The 21,334-nt window shown below is 41.8% G+C and overlaps 1 protein-coding gene and 1 pseudogene across 5 annotated transcripts in view; one reads left to right on the plus strand and one right to left on the minus strand.

Annotated features, from left to right (window-relative positions):
• NCR3LG1 (natural killer cell cytotoxicity receptor 3 ligand 1) overlaps window positions 1-21,334 on the plus strand; it is a 45,127-nt gene that overhangs the window by 19,032 nt on the left and 4,761 nt on the right. For 2 of the 5 annotated variants that reach the window (XR_011969366.1, XR_011969367.1), the window contains exons 1-5: window positions 219-1,826; window positions 6,621-6,974; window positions 7,835-8,155; window positions 14,040-14,393; window positions 21,020-21,114. Coding sequence is in view for 3 of the 5 variants with exons in the window: in XM_072619626.1 (XP_072475727.1) it covers window positions 1,748-1,826; window positions 6,621-6,974; window positions 7,835-8,155; window positions 14,040-14,393; window positions 21,020-21,108 (1,197 nt within the window). In the remaining 2 variants the exon portion in view is untranslated. Of the gene's footprint in view, window positions 1-216; window positions 1,827-6,620; window positions 6,975-7,834; window positions 8,156-14,039; window positions 14,394-21,019; window positions 21,115-21,334 lie in introns of those variants that run through there. The other 3 variants (XM_072619626.1, XM_072619628.1, XM_072619627.1) reach the window with 3 other exon arrangements.
• LOC140510793 (OCIA domain-containing protein 1 pseudogene) lies at window positions 11,962-12,701 on the minus strand (annotated as a pseudogene).

Here is a 21,334-nt window from a genome sequence, read left to right on the forward strand (position 1 = left end):
TGAGAGAATTACCAAAGTGAGACACAGACACATGATGTGAATACATGCTATTGAAAAATGACATTGAGAGATTTGCTCAATGTAGGATTGCCACAAACCTTCAATTTGTAAAAAGCATAATACCTGTGAAGCACCATAAAGTGAAGTGCAATAAAACAAGGTATGCCTATGCCTTTTTAACTTTATTTTTGTTGCTGATCTGCGTTCTTTTTTTTTTTTTGCAACATGGCTAATACACAAATATATTTTGCATGACTACACATGTATAATCTGTATCAAAATGCTTGTCTTCTCAAGGAAAGGGGATGGTTGGGAGGAAGGCAGGGAATTTGAAACTCAAAAATTATTTAGAAAATGGTTAAATTATTTTTTATATGCAAATGAGAAAAATAAAAACATTCTAATAATAAGAACAATAGTAGTTAGCTATGAATTAGGAACCTGTTCTCAGGGGAATTCCAGAACTAACAGTACATGTGTGCATGACTCCATCTGATGATGATCAAGAACCTGGCCTTTAAAATGGACTGCCATGATCTGTACATGATCTTGGTTTGTGCTTTGTCTGGACTACTTGAAAATGAATAATTGCTTTGTGATTTTGAAAACTAAATGAAGAAGGCCCAGATTCAATCATTAGCCAACTTCTGTTGTGTAGGGTTTTCTTTGCTTTTTTGAATATATGCTGTAAAAAAAAACTTTAGTGTAATATTTATTAGAAACATTAGAAAACTTTGGTCCAGTCATCCTTTGTATAGATTCGTTTTAAATTTGATTAAACAGAAAATCAGATAATATGTGATGTTTGGTGTACCAGGAGGTGAGCAGTATGATCCTTAAAAGGTTGCTAACACACCCAAGGAGCTATAGAATCCCACTGCTGCTTCCAGTGAGAGGCCCCTATGGCCTGGGCCACCTCTGTGCAGGCTTGTGATTACAGCTCTCAGTGTATCCGCTCCTGCTGCTTCCTCAATTGCCTGTCCCACAGGACTTTGAGATAGGTAAAAATAGTGAAGTTGTCAGCCTCACTCCCTACTCCAGAGTTGTCACAGTCCAGTGGCAGGATAGAGTCAAGAGGATTGCTTAGAGCTCGACAGTGGATGGTCTTGGGCTCTTTCCTTGTCTATCCAAGCTCTGAGGGCTCCACAGCACTTGCTTCAGCTGCCTTCAGGGCCTTTGAAACAAATTGATCTCATCTGCCCATTCCACAGAGGCAAGTCTTCACATGCTTGGGGTAGACACACAGCTAATGCACCCACGGATTTCAGACTGCTCAGTTAGCTTCCACCTGAGCCAAGGGTTTACTTGGGTGTGGCCCCTGGGCATGCTACATCTTCTTGGAGCTAGAGGTGAGAGTTAGGTGGAACAGGTGGACATGAAAGGTAGAAAACAACCTTGAAAAGGATTCGGCAACCCTCACCTCAGAAGTGCTCATCTTACCTGTCCATACCCTACACCCCTCCCCCTCATATTTAGTTGAGGTATCACTCGTTGCCTTTTTTTTTTATCCGGTATCACCCCCAGCGCCTTCAACTCCTCTGAGAGTAAAATGATTTTTAAACACTTGCCTCTGCGTCTGTAACTTCCTTACAGACGTAGGAGTTCAGTAACACTTCGCAGAATGAATTAATTTCTCTGTTTCTGGAAGTGACCCAGAGAGAGGATCTTGTATTTGGTAAAAGAGGCGTGGTTCTGATTGAGGGTTGCGGTATATAAGGATCCAGCCTCCAGGGCTGGAATCAGCATTATGGAGGCTCGTTACCCCGTAGCGCCTGCGATGCTCTTGGGAGTGCTCCTGGGACTGTGCAGGGTCCAAAACGCGTCAGGTAAGGAAGGAGATGAGTTCAGGTTCCCTGGGGAGGGATCGCGTTCTCAAGCCTCGCCCGGATGGCTCAGGCAGTAGGAGTGATCGCTCGCCAGCCTGGTTGGTCGGCAGTCTTGGAGGGTGTCTCTAGATTTGTCCAGGCGGCATGGGCAGCCTGTTGATGAATGCAGTCGGCTGCTTTAACTCTCCTCCCTGGCTTCCAGTTCTTGAATGCACAGGCGGCTGGAGCTGCAAGATTTTAAGAATCATTTAATAATTCTAGACTCTAGAGTTTTCTAGCCCGATGCCCCTCCCCTTCCCCTCCCCCTTTTTTGATAGTGAAGGAAAGGGGTCCAGAAGGGGTAACAGGTGACAAAGAGAGCGAGTACCAGAACTGAAATTAGAACCAGGACGTCTCCCTCCCTTTTCCCTGTTTTCCCCACAGCCTAGGATCCGTAGCTAGAAAGAGATATATTAAAAAAAGCGAGTCTGTCTCGGGCCATTCTGAAGAGGATCCTGGGCGCCCACACCTGTAAAAGGAGGGATTTAGATTAGACAAACTCGAAAACTGTGATCTTGGTCCCCTCCTTTCCAGAGGAGAAAAATGAATGAAGTCCAGAGAGATTTCATAGTACGTAGTAAACCACAGAGAAAGGATAGGAATCAGCTTGTCATCACAGCTATCCTTCTACAGCAGCAAGAGAGACCTGAACTCTTGAGTCTATGTTCTGTGGAGAAATTGAGAGACCGGCGATGGAGCCCTTACCCCAAGGAGTTTACATGCTAGGAAGGCGAGTAGGACGCGGGATAGAATTACAATTTCCTGAGGATAGGAAGGGAATTCCAAGTTCACGTAGCCACCTTCTTCGCTGTGTCTGCATAAAGTAATCTCCCAGCCTCTACCGAAAGACCTCCAACTGACTGCTCAGCAAGGCACTTCTTTCATCCTTTGGACTAATTGTTAGGATTTCCCCCGCTTCCCCTCATATTAAGCTGTGCTATCACTCCTTGGCTTTCCTTGATGCAGGGAGCACTCCCACCTACCTTCAGCTCCCCTGCAAACGAGATTTTTGTAAACGTCACTGGCCTACCCAACAATTTTCTTAGGGAGCAGGCGACAAAGGAAGAGCTCAGTAAAACTTGGTGGAATGAATGAATTAGTCTTTGCGGGGAGGGGGCCGAGAGACAGAGGGTACTTTTAGATTTCTTTTTGGTTTTGAGGGCAAACACAGGTTTCCCCGACCCCCTTGTGCCTGCAGGGCATCTGCCTCTCCTGGTAGTCTCATTTCTAGCTCTTCGAAGGGGAGATAGGCGGCTGCTTTTCCTTTAAATTGGAAGGTGGGCAGCCATTTTTCTGCCAGCCTGTGCTGCGGATACTCTTACTTAAAACCTAAAGTCCCAGACTGGAGTCACGATCGCGGCGTGGCACCTCGTGAGTCACCCTCTCCAAACAGAGAAGCCGTCTTCGCTGGTGAACTCCACAAACTTGGCATTACTTCACAAATTTCCGTTCCAATGACTCCACGCCTCTCCCCTGGACCAATGCAACGACCACCTAATATGTCTCCCAGCCCCCACTAACACATCCTGTACACAGCTGCCCGGGAGAGGAAACCGTGCGCTTCTACCCTTGTATGTACCTATATTTGTATGCGTTATCTCCCCCTACAGGATGTAGTTTCCTTGAAAGCAGAGGCTATTTCAGTTTTTGTCTTTGTAGCCCCCGGTGCCTCGGAATTTTCCTAAAGCAAAGATCTCACTGAGCCAGTCCCCTACTCAGTAAATTCCAGAGGCCAGTATTTGATGTTTAATTAGTTGCTGTTTAATTTTTTATATTTTAAATTTAAATTTTTTAATTTTAATTTTAAATTAAATTTAATTTTTTAAAAGACAACTATCAAAGTAACCTCTAGACCCTTCATCCACCCTGTGCTCCCAGTCTATTTCCCCTGCTCTGTCCTCACATTTGTCTCTTCACAGCCTTGACTCAGGGGTTGCTACAAATTCCAAAAGACCAAACAATCCTTGTCCTAAAGCAATACAACGTAATTTTAAAAATCCAGTCTCACCTGGCCCCTGCTGCTAAAACTTGTATTCCTCCTTGATTTTTGGTCTTCCCCTCTCCTCAGTGACTTCTCTTCCCATCCCAATGTCTGCTGACCTCTCTCTCTCTCTCTCTCTCTCTCTCTCTCTCTCTCTCTCTCTCTCTCTCTCTCTCTCTCTCTCTCTCTCTCTCCTCTTAGCCCATGTCCTTGCATCTTACTTTCCTTTCAAAACAAGGGTGAAAAGCTGAGAAATCCCTCTTATTCCCATTTTCTGCCTTAAGAACTCTATACATTTTTACCCACCCTCTGTTCCTTCATTTTTATTTTTCGGTAGCTAGGTGGTACAGTGGATAGTGCCCTGAGCTTAGAATCAGGAAAATCTACATTCGAATTTGGCCTCAGATACTAGCTTTGTGACCCTGGACAAGTCACTTCAGCTTTGTCTACCTCAGTTTCCTCAACTCTAAAACTGGGATAACAATAGCACTTCTCTCCTAGGGTTGGTGTCAGGATCATATGAGATCATATTTGCCAAAGCACTTAGCATGGTTTCTGGCACATAGTAGGTCCATAATGCTTATTCTCTTCCCTTGTCTCCCTTCACTTTTCCTCCACACTTTTTAGATGTGCCCCCTATTCCAGGAGCTCTCTCACCTTCAGGAGTTTGTTTAGGTTTAGGAAAGGCTTCTCATGGTGAAGCTGAGTTTTGAAGGAAGCTAGGGATTCTAATAGGCAGAGGTGAGAAGGGAGCTCATCCCAGGCATGAAGGACAGCCTGCATGAAGGCATGGAAACTAGAGATAGACGAGCACTCTTCCTCACTTCCATGTCCAATCAGTTGACCTGAGTTCAAATCCCACCTATATACTTAATAGCTGTATGAACCTAGGCAAGTCACTTAACCTCTGACTACCTCAGTTTTCTCTTCTGTAAAGTGAGGATCATATTAGTACCTGCCTCTCAGGGTTGTTATGAAGATCTAATGAAATAATAATATCTGTAAAGCACTTCAGAAACCTTAAAATGTTATTTTACCGAGATAGGCATCTTGCTATAACATCTCTTGCTTCCAGACCCTTCTCTGCCTTCACATAGCCCTTACTCTAGTTCAGGCACTCTTCATTTTTTCCCTGGAAAAAAATAGAATATACAAATAAAATAAATAAATACAAAACAAAAAGTAAAAATGAAATAAAAATAAATCAGATATAAAAATAAAAAATGAAAGTCTCCTCATCATTCGTCTGCTCATGTTCTCTCTGCTCTCCAGTCCATCTACTCTTACACAGCTGCCAAAGGTTCTGATCTGACTACCACTTCCTTGATTAAAAAAACTCAGTAGCTCACTATTACTTATAAGGTAAAATACAGTCTCTTTAATCTGGCATTTGGAGTTCTCCACAATTTTTTTTCTTTCTAGTCCTATTTCCTGCTGTTCACCTGCATGAATTCTGTGTTCCAACCAAACCAACAAGGAGTTCTTCTCTAAACTCAGTATTCTATTACTCACCTCAAAACATTTGCACAGATCATTCCCCAGCCCTGGAATCTTCTCCCTCCTCTCTCTCTCCTTTGTCTCACCCTCTTTGTCTTCCTTCAAGGCTCGTTTCAGGTGACACCTTTTCCCTGAAACTTTTACTTATCCTCCTAATTCTTAGGGCTTCTTTCTGCCTTCATTTCCCTCATACTATAGTTATGATATATCATCCAGGTAGAATGCAGTCTAAGCCAGTAGAAGGCTAGGAACTTATAGAAGCATACCTGAAGATTTTGCAGGATTGGTTCCAGACCACAACAATAAAGTAAATATTGTGAATCACATGAAATTTCTGATTTTCCAGTGCATATAAAAGTTATATTTACACTATATTTTAGTTTACTAAGTATGCAATAGTAGTATTAGGTCTAAAAATGATATACATACCTTAATGAAAAAATACTTTATTGCTAAAAAATGCCAACAATCATCTGAGCTTTTAGCAAGTCATAATCTTTTTACTGGTGGAAGCTGTTGCCTGAATGTTGATGGCTGCTGACTGATCAGGGTGGTGGTTACTGAAGGCTGAGGTGGTTCTAAAAACGTCTTAAATTAGACAACAATGAAGTTGGTCACATTGACTAACTCTTCCTTTCACTTGAACACTTAGAGGTCATTGTAGGGTTATTAATTAGCCCAATTTCAATATTGTTGTGTCACAGATCATAGGAAAATCTGAAGAGAGAGAGAGAGAAATGAGGGAATGGCCAGTTGGTGCAGCAGTCAGCACACATCATTAATTAAGTTTGAAATCTTATGTGGACATGGTTCTTGATGCCCCAAACAATTATAATAGTAACATCAAAGGCCAATGAGGACAGATTACCATGGCAGATAGAATAATAACAAAAAAGTTTGAAATATTGTGAGAATTACGAAAATATGAACCAGAGACAAGATGTGAACATGTGCTATTGGAAAAATGGCACCAATAGAGTTGTTCAATGTCGGGTTGCCAGAAACCTCCAATTTGTTAAAAAAAATTTAGTCTCTATGAAGCATAATAAAGTAAAGCTCAATAAAACCAGGTTTGCCTGTGCCATATTTTGTTAGAAACTGTGTAGTTTTTATTTTTATATATAGTTCAATGCCTTGAAACTAATGGATGTTTAACAAATGCTTTCTGAGTTAAATCTTCCCCATCCTGTGACTCTACTGCGTAGCCCTCTTGGTGCCACACAGGAGGCTGATGTCTTTGGTTTTAGCTCACATTCTGTCTACTCTCATTCTTGTAGGTTTCCTGGAAGTGAGGATGGATGAGAAGGCTCAGATTGTATCCCTCAATGAAAATGTCACCATCCTCTGTGTATTGTCTGGTTATGGCTCTCAACCCTTGAACATCCGTGTCATTGGTGTCAGGTGGTTCCTGAGAAGGTCAAAGTGGGACAAAGAAAGAAAAATCTTTGAGTACAATGGAAGAAACCAGACTCAGTCTAGACCAGGAACCAACATCTCAATGTTGGGGCTGAGGAGGGGAGATGCCTCACTCCATCTGTCCCATGTCCAGCTTCAGGAAGAAGGAGAGTACAGGTGTGAAATAATCGTCCCTCCTAACAGAGCCCAGGGAACAGCCCGGCTGGACATCGTGGGTGAGTGAGAAGGGACCTGGTCTTCAGTGTACCCTGTGTGTTGGATGGTTGATAGATGGAAACGTCCACCTGGGCAGAGGGTGGGGTGAGATGGTGGACTTGATTCATCAGTCAGTAATGATAACTGCTATTTCTAAAACCCTTTGAGATTTACGAAGCACTTTCCTCATGACAAACCTATGATGCAAAGATTGCTACCCATATTTTATGGAGGAGGAAACTGAGGATCAGAAAAGTTGATTTGCCCACATTTACACAGAAAGTTATCCAAGCTGGGACTGAAGCCCAGAGCTTCTAGCCTCCAAAGTCCATTGATTTTTTACCCTGTCCCTGAACCCAGAGTATTTATTGAGTCTCCACTGAGAACGACTCATGACACTGTCTAGTAAGGTGGGCTGCACCTTGGAGTGGCTGCAGTCTTCCTGGGTGGAGCAAGAACCTACATGTAGGAAATTCTGAATATTTGGTGCATTGAAATATGGGGCAGGGAGAGAGGTTCCTGCAGCCCTCATCAGAAGGTATGTCTTTTACTCTGTGTGACTCTGGGAAGAAAATTTCTATTTTGTGAACCTCTATTTCTTCATCTGTAAAATAATCCAGAAAAAAAATATATTTTTTTGTTCTATATTGATTCAGCACAGGTTACGACCACCTCTGTGTATGAGTGTAATTGTGTGTTTTGGAGTGTGGGGGAGGGTATCCTTTAATGCAAGGGGGGATGGTGAGAAGTGAACCTTCTGAAACAGTGCTTAACACAGATGCACATAGTAGGTGCTTAATAAATATTTATTGATTGACTGACTGACTGGCTTCCAGTGTGCTCTTAGCATGGCCTAATCGTGAGTCTTATCTCCTTACAGCTCAGCCCTCCAGCATCCTGTTGCCACCAGAAGTTGTAGTGGAGGAAAGGAAAGCATACACTCTGGAGTGCACTGTGGTAGAATTCTACCCTGAGTCCATTCACATCACCTGGATGAAAGTGATACCAGGGACTCACTCCAGAGAGATTTTCGAGGACATTCCCACAAGTTCCATTAGGAATGATGATGGCACATTCAATGCCACCAGCAGCTTTATTCTGCATCCAGGTTTGGAAGACAATGGAACCATCTACCAGTGTGTCTTTACTCATAAATCCCTGTCGAAACCATTGCAGAGCAGGACTGTCTTAATTGTAACAGGTATCTCTCCTCCTTAGCTTTATACATTCTTAAGTTCAGTGTAGAAAATTTTAAATCTTGTTCTTGCTCATTTGTAAAACTAGACTCAATTGTTCATTCTCTTCCTTCTGTTCTCCTCCTCCTTGCCTCTTTTCCTCTCCTTTCCTTTGTTTCTGTCATCTTTCCATTCATCTTCCCCTTTCTCCTCATTTCCCCTATTCCCTTCCCTTTGCTTCTATTTTTTTTCTCCTATTTTCCTCTGCTCTTGTCCTGTCTCCTCTTTGATTAATCAATCAATCAATCAGTTATTGATTAAACACTTGCATCAGGCCCAGTGTTAAGTGTCATGGATACTGCTACATTGAATGAAAGAATCCTTACAACCAGAAGCTTGGCTTTGGATATGGGAGAATGATATTTACACAGGGTCTTTCAAAAGTCATTTTATACGGGGTGTTCCAAAATCTGAGTTGGGTTTCCAGTTGAGAACTTAAAAACCACAGTAAGATTTTTGGGGTACTTTATAGCACTTAAAGGTTTCATTTACTTTTCATGCAACAGTCCTATGAATTAGGAGTCATTATCATTCCTATTTTACAGAAAAATAAACTGAGGTTGAGAGACATTAAGTGACTTGTCTAGGGTAACACAGCTAGCCATTCATTGTCTGAGACTGGATAGAAGTCTTCTTTTCTTTAGCCCACCTAGCTTTCTTCTATACAAAAATTCCCATAACTCTAAGTGTAATGAATGGCATATAGTAGAGTATACAGAATAAATACAAGAAATAAATATACAGTAATCAAATAGATGGCATTTTGGGAGAGAGAGAGGATGAGCACTTGAGGACAATAGGGAAGGCTTCATGTGGTTCTTGAATTCATTCTTAAAAGAAGGGAAGGATAGGATTCTGTGAGATGGAGGTAAGACAAGAATATGATTCCTGTCTTTCAGGAATGGTGGCTGGCCAATGCAAAGGTGATGGGATGATCTCTAATATCTAATAGTAAATGGTCTCCAAAGGGAGAGCTCCAAAAGGCAAATGTTAATGCATTACTAAGGTTTAGAGGAGACGTAGGAGGTGGATACGTAGATGAATGAGTCATCATTATCAAGATAATAATTATATTATTTGTTTAATTGTTGCTGATTGTAAAATGAGACCTTTAAAAAATGAAAGTAAGAACCCCAGGCTTCTAGTTCCCCGATCTGCGGTAATGGTGAGAGCCAGTGGTGATATCTGTACAAAATTGCCTCCTTCACTTTGCACTCCCTTCATTTCTTCCCTCCCTACTCTCCAGGCTCTCACCTCTGGACCATCAATGGGACAGGGCATTTGGGTCAGGGAGTTAGGAGGATTCAATACAGACAAGCTTCCACAGGGCAGGCAGAGCCATCTGCTCAATGGGTCAGTGGGCTTGCTGCCCTCTCTAATGTCCTAGTCCCAGGTCTCACATATAGACTTAGAGATTGCCCAGTCCTGCTTCTTTATTTGGCTTTGGAGGAAACTGGGGCCCAGAGAGGGGATGAGATTGTTAAAATAATCCACACAGGCAGCAGAACCAGAAATGGATTCTGGGTCCTTCTCTTCCTTTCTCAAAACAGAGGTCCTGGAAATGAGCCAGGACAAGAACAGCCCAGGACTGACTATCAGGACTCTGGAGTGAGTCCTAGGAGGACATTGGTTTCTAATACTTCCATTGTAAGGTTTCCTCTCTCCTACGTCCCCTCTCCTCCTACAATCTCACCCTTAAAACACCTCAAGACACACCTAAATACTGTCCCCTTCCCACCTTCTCACACCCACCTGCATAACTTCCACTATTTGTTGTACATTTCTGCCCCAAACCAGGTGGCTCACAAGATTGTCAGTGCTGAGAAGACTTCATGTATTTATTTGTTTCTAATAGACATTTCTGCCATGAATGTTCACAAGTTTACAGGCATCAAATCTTCTCACATTGTTCTTATCTCAATGAGATCCAAACCCTCCTCAAACTTCTCTTTCCATACTCTGAATGGAACACTTCACTTATCTCCACTACTTTCTCAGTGAGGAAGGCTTTAAAGGCTGTCTAATGCCTTACAATAGAAATACTGAATTTGGAGCTTCTGGAGGCTCAAAATCCCAGATCAGCTGTTTGAGAACCCTGTGACCTTTGGCCAAGGGGTGCATCCTCCCAGGGACATATTTGAAAATCAGGGGATCAGATTAGATGAACTCTAAGGCCCCTTTCATCTCTAAGTCTATGATCTGATGCTTCCTCATTTTCCAGATGAGGATTTTGTGAGCCAAAGTGGCCAGAAGACATGTCTGGGATCACTATTACTGGTCTACTGTATTTAAGTGGAGGCGTTAGAACTGCAGATCCAGGGCTTTTCCTGTTCACCACAAATTGAAAAGGCCATTTCACACCAAATACACATTTATTATCCATCAGTCAGGTCTTTATTGAGCCCCTAGGACTGGATCAGAGAGATAGCCTTAAAGCCAAGAAGACCTGAGTTCAAGTCTTTCCACTGAAACATGATGACTGTGTGACTCTAGACAACTTACCTAACTGCTCAGTAGTCTAGACAATTTTTAGGACTAAATCACAGAAAAGATGCCACCCTGCATTGGTAGAGGGAGTTTCCTCACCCAGGAACTCTATACCAATGACATTCATAATTCCAGTCCCTTTCTTTTATGATTGTTCTAGCATAAGTGAATGAAGATTAAAAAGGTTTGCGATACATGGTTTCTGGGTGTTTTAATAATTTTATTAATAAGGCCAGCAAATTATTAATAAAATTATGGTCATTTGGCCTCGCTCTTAGACCAAACACATTCATGGTATTGGGGGTTCACAGTTTATATAGCAGGTATTCAATGAGGGACTGAGTGTAATATCAATTATCTTTGGACTTATCTTTGGAATTATCTCTATGTCCAGATTGCTCCGATTCTTGCCATATCTAGATGAAAGGATCTATCTCCACCCAAGCTTGAGTAGAACACAATGAACTTCCTCACTTTAGATTAAATTCCTTGTAAAGTTGGGTAGGGTCTGACCAAGATTGAGAAGAGTTTATTCAATCTCATTATCAGTAATATCTTTCCAGAAACTGTACTTTTTAAAATCAGGAATTTGGAAGAAGGGGATACACACACACACACACACACACACACACACACACACACACAGGTATATATGTATATATAATCTCTCCAAGATATTGGTTTTTAATAATCATTTCTTTAAAAGTGAGAGATCAGGGAAGAGGAGACCATGGCTCTTTCTCCAGGGGAGTTTACAATCTAGTTAGAAAAACTAGAAATACAAATGAAGAGCCTTCATTTGTTGTATGATCAAAACAACATTGAATTTGAAGTCAGAAGGTCTGGGTTTCATCCTGACTTTGTCACTTGCTAGATGACTGAGGGCAGGTTTATTCCTTCTTCTTTTCTTTTTAAAAAATTGTTTTCAACTTTAACTGACAAGATATACATGAAGATATGGCAAATCCTTTAGGGAAAAAAAGGCAAATTTTCCCATGGTTTTTTAAAATACTTAACATTTTGGTTGCTTTGCCCATATGTGCACAAACACACATATAGTACTGGATCTGTCTATGCCCATTCCAGTGCATCAGAGTCTTTTGATGATACTTTAAGAGCAGTTTAGCCAATTTTTGTAAACGATTTTACAAACTCTATAAAATCATAGTCTAGTACCTTCATTGACCTAATTTTCCAAACAGTGTATGTATAATGATACAGTATTAACCTTCAAGTTCATAATTAATTTTAAACCTTCTGCTAAGCCACACTATTAGCAGCCAAATTTCTTCTTTTAAATATGTTTGTGAAGGCTGTTTCTGTACTTTCTGACAGATGCTCATAACCACCTAGAGGATGCTGGGTAGCTGAAATTCTAGTCAGTAGACTCAACGCAAACTGTTTTTAGTAGATGACAAAATTTTTCACTCATCCTTAGTGTCATCATGTTGGTTCACTTTCCCTTGCGTTTTTTTTTTGTGTGTTCTTTCTTACATAGACTTGACTTGAGTGGGGTGTCACATTCTTGTGACAAGTTTACTTCATATGTTTGTTTCTCTGTTCGCATTCCTTAATTCTTCATATATAACAACTTTTCTCTAAGGGCTTTATTTCACAATTCTATCAGGTCCTTGGGTGTTATAATCAGTAATTATCTAGTAGGAGTTGATTCATTCATGGAAGCACTGAAGAGGACTGTTCATAAGGAGGAAAAGGACCTTCTTTTGCACTGCTTTCAGATATGGGAGATGTTCCAAAAATGAATGCATGAGCATTTTGGACTCAAATCCTGACTTTTGTGAAAAATATCTGGGTGATGCAAAGTGATGTCCCTGTCCCAGACTAATAGCTTCTCCAAGAGGAGAACTTTCAAACCATTTCAATTTCTTTTGGCAGGTTTTCACTATAGGAAAATTTTCCAGCAGAGTATGCCATTACACAAGCAAATATAAGTTGAAGGACAGAATCACATTTGGGGTGACTGGAAAGAATTCCTTCAGCAATTAATCCCTGAGTAACCAACATGATTGTTGGTTGGGAACAGCTGTGGCAAAATTTGCTATTTGACAAGACTTCCCAGGAAAAATCTGTGGTGGAAGCTCTCTCCATTATATTCAACAAAGACCCTTTCTTCTTCTGTTGGAATGTAATCCATTCCTATGTTAGGGAGTGGTAGTGAGACTTCTCCACTCTGCTCTGTCCTAAGTTTAGTCCTTCCATTCATCTTTCCTCTCAACAGCAGCAGTGACAGCAGCAATGGAGCACTCAACTCCCCAAATCTCCAGGAGGGAGGGAAAGTCCTTCCCTTTTCTAGGCCTCACTTTCTTCCTCTGTAAAGGGGAGAGGATGTATCAGATGATCTCTGAGCCCTAAAGTCCTATGAAATCCTGATATATAATAAATCTGATATGATATAAATGATATTATATAACATAATATATTATGATAATATCATAATATAATATTAATATATTATATGATATGTAATATGATATATACTAATATAGTATAATGAGGGGTTCTCCATCTTCAAAGTGCTAGATCAGACCAGGTAGTCTACATGAAGAACTGGGCCTTGAATGGTGAATCAATCATCTTTGGATAAGAAGAGGGGAACAACTCTCCTGCAAATATGGTGCCAAGTGTGAGCCAGGTGGAGCCAAGGAGGCATCATGGGCAGGGCCAGCCTGGTTAGGAAGACTAGAAAGAAATTTTGCTAATCTCTCTAGCTGTGCATTCTGCCTTGCTCCGATTCCATTGTAGCATACACATATATAGTTATGTGACATAGTAAATAGAGTGGTGGACTTGGAGCCTGGAAGGGGAGTTCAAATCTTGCCCCAGATAGTACTAATTCTTTGAGTAAATCAGAACAGAGCTAATAGAATTAGTAAGTATCCAAGGCAAGTTAGGGTCTGTTCTGATTTAATCAAAGAATGGGTTCCAAGTCCACCATTCTATTTACATTTCTCACAATAATCCAATGAAACACAGGTGCTATTATTATCCTTATTCTAGAGTCTCAATTTCCTCATCTATAGAATGGGAACAATGACAGATGTCCTACAAATAAAGTAACATGTTTGAAATGTTTTGCAAACATTAATTTACAGTTTATAAATATTAATTAATTCTGTTTTACAAACATAATTTTACAAACAAAGCTATACAAATGTTAATTGTTACTGTTGCTGCTGCTGTTTCTACTACCAGTAATTCTGCTACTCATACCACTTCTGCTTTTCCCATACAGATGATTTTATGTTCCTTATCATGTCACTCACCCTTTTGCTCTCTGTGTGACACATAGGAAACTGAAGGATTTGGTGTTAACTCATCCACTTTCCTTCCTCATTCTTTCAGATTCCTTAGAAGTGAAGATGAATGAAAAAATCCAGACAGTTTTCCTGAATTCAAATGTCACCATCCCCTGTGTATTATCTGGCTATGATTCTCTATCCCTGGACATCAGAGATATTCACGTCAGATGGTCTCGGAGAAGGTCTAAATCTGACAAGGTGGATAAAGTCTTTGAATTCTTTGGAGGACAGCCAAGTCAGTTCAGACCAGGAGCCAATATCTCAATGTCAGGACTGAAGGAGGGAGATGCCTCACTCCACCTGTCCCACATCCAGCTTCAGGAAGGAGGAGAGTACACATGTGAGGTGATCATTTCTCCTAGGAGAGCTCAGGGAACAATCAGGCTGGATGTGATAGGTGAGTGAGCAGGGATTTGGTTTGAAATTTCCTTGGGTATTGGACGACTCATAGAGGTCTGTCTGGGGCAGGGCAGGGTGGAGGGAGGGGACTCTATATCACTTGATTGATCAATCATTAGTGATAACTTCTTTTTCTAGAATACTTATGAAGTATTTCTCCCACAATCATCTCCATTTTATAGAGGAGGGAAAACTCAGGATCCCAGAATTTTAGTCAGTTGCCTACAGTCACATGACAAAGCTGAGACTAGAATTCAAGTCTTCTATCTCCAAGTCCAGTGGTCTTTCTAGTTCTCCACTAACTCTTGGCCAAAGGCATTTATTGAGTCCCTACTAAGTACAGCTCCTCCAACAGTCTGCTATAGTGTGGAGAGGCTGCAATCTGTCAGAGTGGAGGGATCATCCTCATGGAGAAATGGCTACTTGGGATATTGAAGTTTGGACTAGGGAGGAAGGTTCTCAATGGATCACAGTCTCAGTTCTGTCTTTGACTCCATCTCACTTCAGGTAGGTTGCTTTGACCCTGTGTGCTTCAATTTCGCCATCCTTAAAATAATGTGAGTGTATGCATGTGCGTGTGTGTGTGTGCACGCATGCCCATGTATGCATGCATTTGTGCCTGTTTTGGAGTCTGGATGGGGAAGTCCTTTATTGAATGATAGGATGGTGGGAAGTAAAAGTCTGAGATCTAGTGTTCACTTAGCCATTAGTGAGTCCTCCCTTCTTACAGCTCAGCCTTTTAGCAAGGAAGATGAAGAATGCACCTAGGCAGAGTCCTTCCCTCAGTCAATTTACATCACCTGCCAGATAGTGATCCCAAGGACTCGCACTTTGAATCAACTTGTTGGTTAAGAACAAAGTTGCATATTCATTGCTACCAGGGACTTGACCCTGGAATCTATCCTGGAAGACAATGGAGACATCTACCAATGTGGAGTAGTCTCCAACTTGCTGTCTGCCTCTTTGCAGCTCAACATTCCTTTGACTATGCCAGGTATCTGTCCTCCCTCCCTCCCTGAGTGCCTGAGAAGGTTATACTAGGATTGGTACCACGACCAGATTCTCAAATTCAAAGTAGCGAGTATTATATAACATTATATAGAATATGTGAATAAAATAGATAATATTATATAATTCTTGAATTTTTTTTTCAAAATGAGGTTTAACTGATGACCTATTGAGTTCTACTCTCTAGAATGAGCAAATCCTCAAAACATAACCAAGACCTGAAAGTAGGGTAGACATTGTTTGTTGAGTGGGATTCTGGGTTTTGTTCATCTACTGGGGTCCCTTTAGCTTAATGTTCTTTTGGAAGTAAAAGTGATCTCTGTTCAATTCATGCTCAAATGATATGATATTTGTAGAGTGCTTAGCACAGTATCTGGTATACAGTAGGCTCTACATAAATGTTTATTCCTCTCTTCTTCTGGACCATGAGAGGATTCTTTCTTTTCTTCTCTTCCTCTGCCTCTCTCCCTTCCTGTTCGTCTCCTTTTCTGTCTTCTTTTCCTATTTTATCTTGTCTTCTCTGCTCTTCCTTTTGTTTTTCTTTCTCTCTTTTCCTTTATTCTATTCAGGCCAATGCAAAGTTCCCCACAATGATATCTGGTCTTGTTTTTATTGTGTGGTATGAAGGGTAGAAGGGAAAATGAATAAGCATTTATTAAACACCTACTGTATGCCAAGAACTTTACAAATATTATCTCATTGGGTCACTTGAAGGTCTTATTGTTTGAATGGTTTCAAATTTCTTGTGTTGCTAAAGATAGAGGTTCTTCCTGAGGGATACCTAACAGTACTTAGTGGTCTGAGGAGCAAAAAACATAATCTAGGCACATGAGGCTGCTGCATAGGTGTCAGTTTTACTTAGCTGTTTGTTAAACCTTCTCCTTTTCATTTCCAAGAAGACTTTTGATTAGTTTACAAGTTAGAACAAGGAATTTAAAGGGATAAACAAGGTATTTAAAGGTAAAGTAGGACAAAGACCATTGAAAGCAAAGGTTCTTTTTTTTTTCCAGAGGACTCAAGGCAAAATTTATTATTTTTTAATTTTATTTTATTTGATTTGATTTGATTTGATTTTATTTAACTTTTAACATTCATTTTCACAGAATTTTGGGCTCCAAATTTTCTACCCCCTTGTCCCCTCTCCCCACCCCAAAACACCGAGCATTCCAATTGCCCCCATCACCAATCTCCTCTCTCCTCCATCATTTCTCTCTGCCCTTGTCTCCATCCTCTCCTCTGTCCTGTTGGGCCAAGTAACTTTCTATACCCCTTTACCTGTATTTCTTATTTCCTAGCAGCAAGAACAGTACTCGACAGTTGTTCCTAAAACTTTGAGTTCCAACTTCTTTTCCTCCCTCCCTCTCCACCCCCTCCCTTTGGAAGGCAAGCAATTCAATATAGGTCACATCTGTATAGTTTTGCAAATGACTTTCATAATAGTCGTGTTGTATAAGAGTAACTATATTTCCCTCCATCCTATCCTGCCCTCAATTACTTCTATTCTCTCTTTTGATCCTGTCCCTCCCCATGAGTGTCGACCTCATATTGCTCCCTCCTTCCCATGCCCTCCCTTCCATCGTTCCCCCCACCCTGCTTATCCCCTTATCCCCCACTTTCCTGTATTGTAAGATAGGTTTTCATACCAAAATGAGTGTGCATTTTATTCCTTCCTTTAGTGGAATGTGATGAGAGTAAACTTCATGTTTTTCTCTCACCTCCCCTCTTTTTCCCCAGACTAAAAAAGTCTTTTGCTTGCCTCTTTTTTTTTTATTTAACTTTTAACATTTATTTTCACACAATTTTGGGTTACAAATTTTCTCCCCTTTTATCCCCTCCCCCCCCCAGACCCAAGCTTTCTAATTGCCCCTGTGACCTATCTGCTCTCTCCTCTATCCTCCCTCCCTGCCCTTGTCTCCGTCTTCTCTTTTGTCCTGTAGGGCCAGAAAGCTTTCTTGACCCCTTAACCTGTATTTCTTATTACCCAGTGGTAAGAACATTACATTTGGTCCTAACACTTTGAGTTCCAACTTCTTTAGCTCCCTCCCTCTCCACCCCTTCCCCTTGGAAGACAGGCAATTCAATATAGGCCATATCTGTTTAGTTTTGCAAATGATTTCCATACTAATTGTGTTGTATAGGACTAACTATATTTCCCTCCATCCTATCCTGTCCCCCATTACTTCTATTTTCTTATGGTCCTTTCCCTCCCCATGAGTGTCGACCTTGTATTACATTCTCCTCCCCTCCCCTCCCCTCTATCCTCCCCCCGACCCTGCTTGTGCCCCTGTCCCCCACTCTCCTGTATTATGAGATAGGTTTTCCTATCAAAATGAGTGTGCATTATATTCTTTCCTTTAGTGGAATGTGATGAGAGTAGACCTCATGTTTTTCTCTTGCCTCCCCTCTTTATCCAACCACTAATAAGTCTTTTGCTTGCCTCTTTTATGAGAGATAATTTGCCCCATATAACTTCTCCTTTTCTCCTCCCAATATTTCTCTCTCACTGCTTGATTTCATTTTTTTTTTAAAGATATGATCCCAACCTCTTCAATTCACTCTGTGCACTCTGTCTCTATGTGTGTGTGCGTGTGTGCATGTGTGTGTGTGTGTGTGTACTCCCACCCAGTACCCAGATACTGAAATGTTTCAAGAGTTACAAATATTGTCTTTCCATGTAGGAATGTAAACAGTTCATCTTTAGTAAGTCCCTTATGACTTCTCTTTGCTGTTCACCTTTTCATGGTTCTCTTCATTCTTGTGTTAGAAAGTCAAATTTTCTTTCCAGCTCTGGTCTTTTCATCAGGAAAATTTGAAAGTCCTCTATTTCATTGAAAGACCATTTTTTCTCCTGAAGTATTATACTCAGTTTTGCTGGGTAGGTGATTCTTGGCTTCAGTCCTAGTTCCTTTGACTTCTGGAATATCCTATTCCATTCCCTTCGATCCCTCAATGTGGAGGGTGCCAGATCTTGTGCTATCCTGATTGTATTTCCACAATACTTGAATTGTTTCTTTCTAGCTGCTTGCAATATTTTCTCTTTCACCTGGGAATTCTGGAATTTGGCCACAATGCTCCTAGGAGTTTCTCTTTTTGGATCTCTTTCATGCGGTGTTCTGCGGATTCCTTGAATATTTATTTTGCCTTCTGGTTCTAGAATCTCAGGGCAGTTTTCCTTGATAATTTCATGGAAGATGATGTCTAGGCTCTTCTTTTGATCATGGTTTTCAGGTAGTCCCAGAATTTTTACATTGTCTCTCCTGATTCTATTTTCCAGGTCAGTTGTTTTTCCAATAAGATATTTCCCATTATCTTCCATTTGTTCATTCTTTTGGTTTTGTTTTGTGATTTCTTGGTTTCTCATAAAGTCATTAGCCTCCATCTGTTCCATTCTAATTTTGAAAGAACTATTTTCTTCAGTGAGCTTTTGAATCTCCTTTTCCATTTGGCTAATTCTGCTTTTGAAAGCATTCTTCTCCTCATTGGCTTCTTGAACCTCCTTTGCCAATTGAGTTAGCCTATTTTTCAGGGTGTTATTTTCTTCAGCATTTTTTTGGGTCTCCTTTAGCAGGGTGCTGATCTGCTGTTCATACTTTCCTTGCATGTCTTTGGTTACTCTTTCCAGTTTTTCCTCCAGTCCTCTAACACAATTTTCAAAATTTTCTGAGCCTTTTTTGAGCTTTTCCACGGTCTGATCCCATTGAGTGGGCTGGGATGCAGAAGCCCTGACTTCCGTGTCTTTCCCTGATGGTGAGCACAGCTCTTCCTCATCAGAAAGGAGGGGAGGAGACACCTGTTCACCAAGAAAGTAACCCTCTATAGTCTTGTTTTTTTCTGTTTTCTGGGCATTTTCCCAGCCAGTGACTTGACCTCTGAATATTCTCCTCACACCCACCTCGCCTCCAGATCCTCCCAGCCAGTGCTTGGGGTCTGAGACTCAAATGCTGCTTCCCAGCCTCAGGGCTTTGGGTGGGGGCAGGGCTGCTATTCAGTGTGATATCAAGTTCAGCTGCCTGGGTGGGGGCAGGGCCACCTCACGGGCTCAGCTCCCTCAGGGGGTTTATGCAGAGACCTTCAACAATTGATCCAGGCTCCTGCCTGTTTGGGGAGCCCCGGTTTGCTCCCACCTCCATTGGTGCCTCCTGAGGGGGCCTGAGTCATGGGGGCTCCCCACTCCCCTCTCGACCCACCAAAGAGAGCCTCTCACCGACCCTTGTCACCTGTGGGTGGAGGGACCTGCGTGGCTGCTGGAGATTCTGTCCCTGAAGCCTGCTCAGATCTGCTCCTCTCGGCGCTGGGCAGTCAACGCAGGGCTAGGCTCAGCTCTGCATCCACAGTGCCAAGAACATTTTGTGAGAGGTTTTCAGGCTCTCTGGAACAGAAATCACGTCCGCTCCGCTGCTGTGGCTTCTCCTGCTCCCGAATTTATTGGCAGCTCTTTTCTACAGATATTTCATGGGCTGTGGGTTCAGAGCTAGCGCATTTGCGTGTTTCTACTCTGCCGTCTTGGCTCCACTGAAAGCAAAGGTTCTTAACTTAGGTCTGTGTACTTGTTTTTTTAAAAAAATGAATAGCTGTATTTCAATAAAATTTGTCTCCTTTGGAATCCTTTGTATTTTATGTACTTAAAAACATGATTCTGAGAAGGGATCCATGGGCTTCACCAGAATGCTGAAAGAGTTCATGACAAAAAAAAGAAATCATGGCATATACAAAAGAGATTGAGAACCTCCATGGTTGAAAGGAAGCAGAAGCAGCAGATGCAGCTAATCACCTGCCTTACTGACAGTAGGGAAGTCCTATCTTTTAAAATTGAAACAACTGGCAAGTGAGATTTTTAGTGTGGATGTGTGGAGAAGGATGAGATTGGGTTCTTCCTCTGTTGGGAGACCAAGATGATGAACCTAGATAATGGAGGGGGCCTATCTAATGCCACTACGTAGGGGAAAGGCTAGAACACTGAGAAGAGAGGGAATCAGGGGCTCAATGGCTGGGGCAGGTGCCATAACAGAGGCCTGATGCCAGTGACTTCCCAATAAATGCCTTCCAAGGACAGGCGAGACTTGTTGATGTTGGTGTCAACCAGACAGAACTGGCCTCTAACCTTTGGGTAGCTGGAGCTGAACTGAGCAGGTTAGAGATGGAGAGTCAGGATTCAAACAGAAGTTTAATTTCAAAGTGAGGGAAATGGCTTGCAAGCAAGGACATATGTGCCAGGGCCCTGCCCCTAGGGGTGAGGAGACCTGCTTTGGTGTGGCCAAATCTCAATATTTAAACCAATGACTGTGCAGTGAGCTGCAGCCCTGATAATGAAAGGCAACAAGAGAAATAGGACCAGTGTGATTCATAGCACGGCTTTGTGACCCCAACATAGATACAGCAGCTGCTGATCTGAGCTCAGAGAATGCGTGGTGCTGGACAAAGCAATACAATAATTATATGAACCAGTTCTTGGATTTTGCTGTGGCTGAGATAATCCAGAGGGTGAGTGCAGAGGATTGTGGTTATGCTAAGCTCAGGGCACAGCTTGCTTGCTGGGCCTTAGTTCTAGAAAACAGGGTGACTCCTAATATCTTGACAATACTCACTGTTCACATTCTCTCTTTCCTTATATTGTAGAACATGAGAAGGATTACTCTGTCAATATGAAGACTGTCAGGCCAATGCCGATTCTTCTGGTCTTTGAAGTCATTTTGTACTTCATTTAAAGAAAGGTAAGAGGCTTAAAGTCTGAGCTGGGTCCAGAATCTCCAGGTCAGCAGAGTGCTCTCTGGGAGGGGTAGGAGGGAGCACAGAACAGAGTGGAGAGGGACACTAAAGGGCATTCACACTTGAGCGGTTGTGGCTTCTGAATAGGAGCTCTCCTCTGTGTGGGATGCTGTTCTCCAGACAAGGTTCCCATTACATGCAGGAGCAGACAAGGGTACTGTTGTC

Source organism: Notamacropus eugenii, chromosome 6 (genome assembly GCF_028372415.1).
Source record: "Notamacropus eugenii isolate mMacEug1 chromosome 6, mMacEug1.pri_v2, whole genome shotgun sequence".
Taxonomy (NCBI): domain Eukaryota; kingdom Metazoa; phylum Chordata; class Mammalia; order Diprotodontia; family Macropodidae; genus Notamacropus; species Notamacropus eugenii.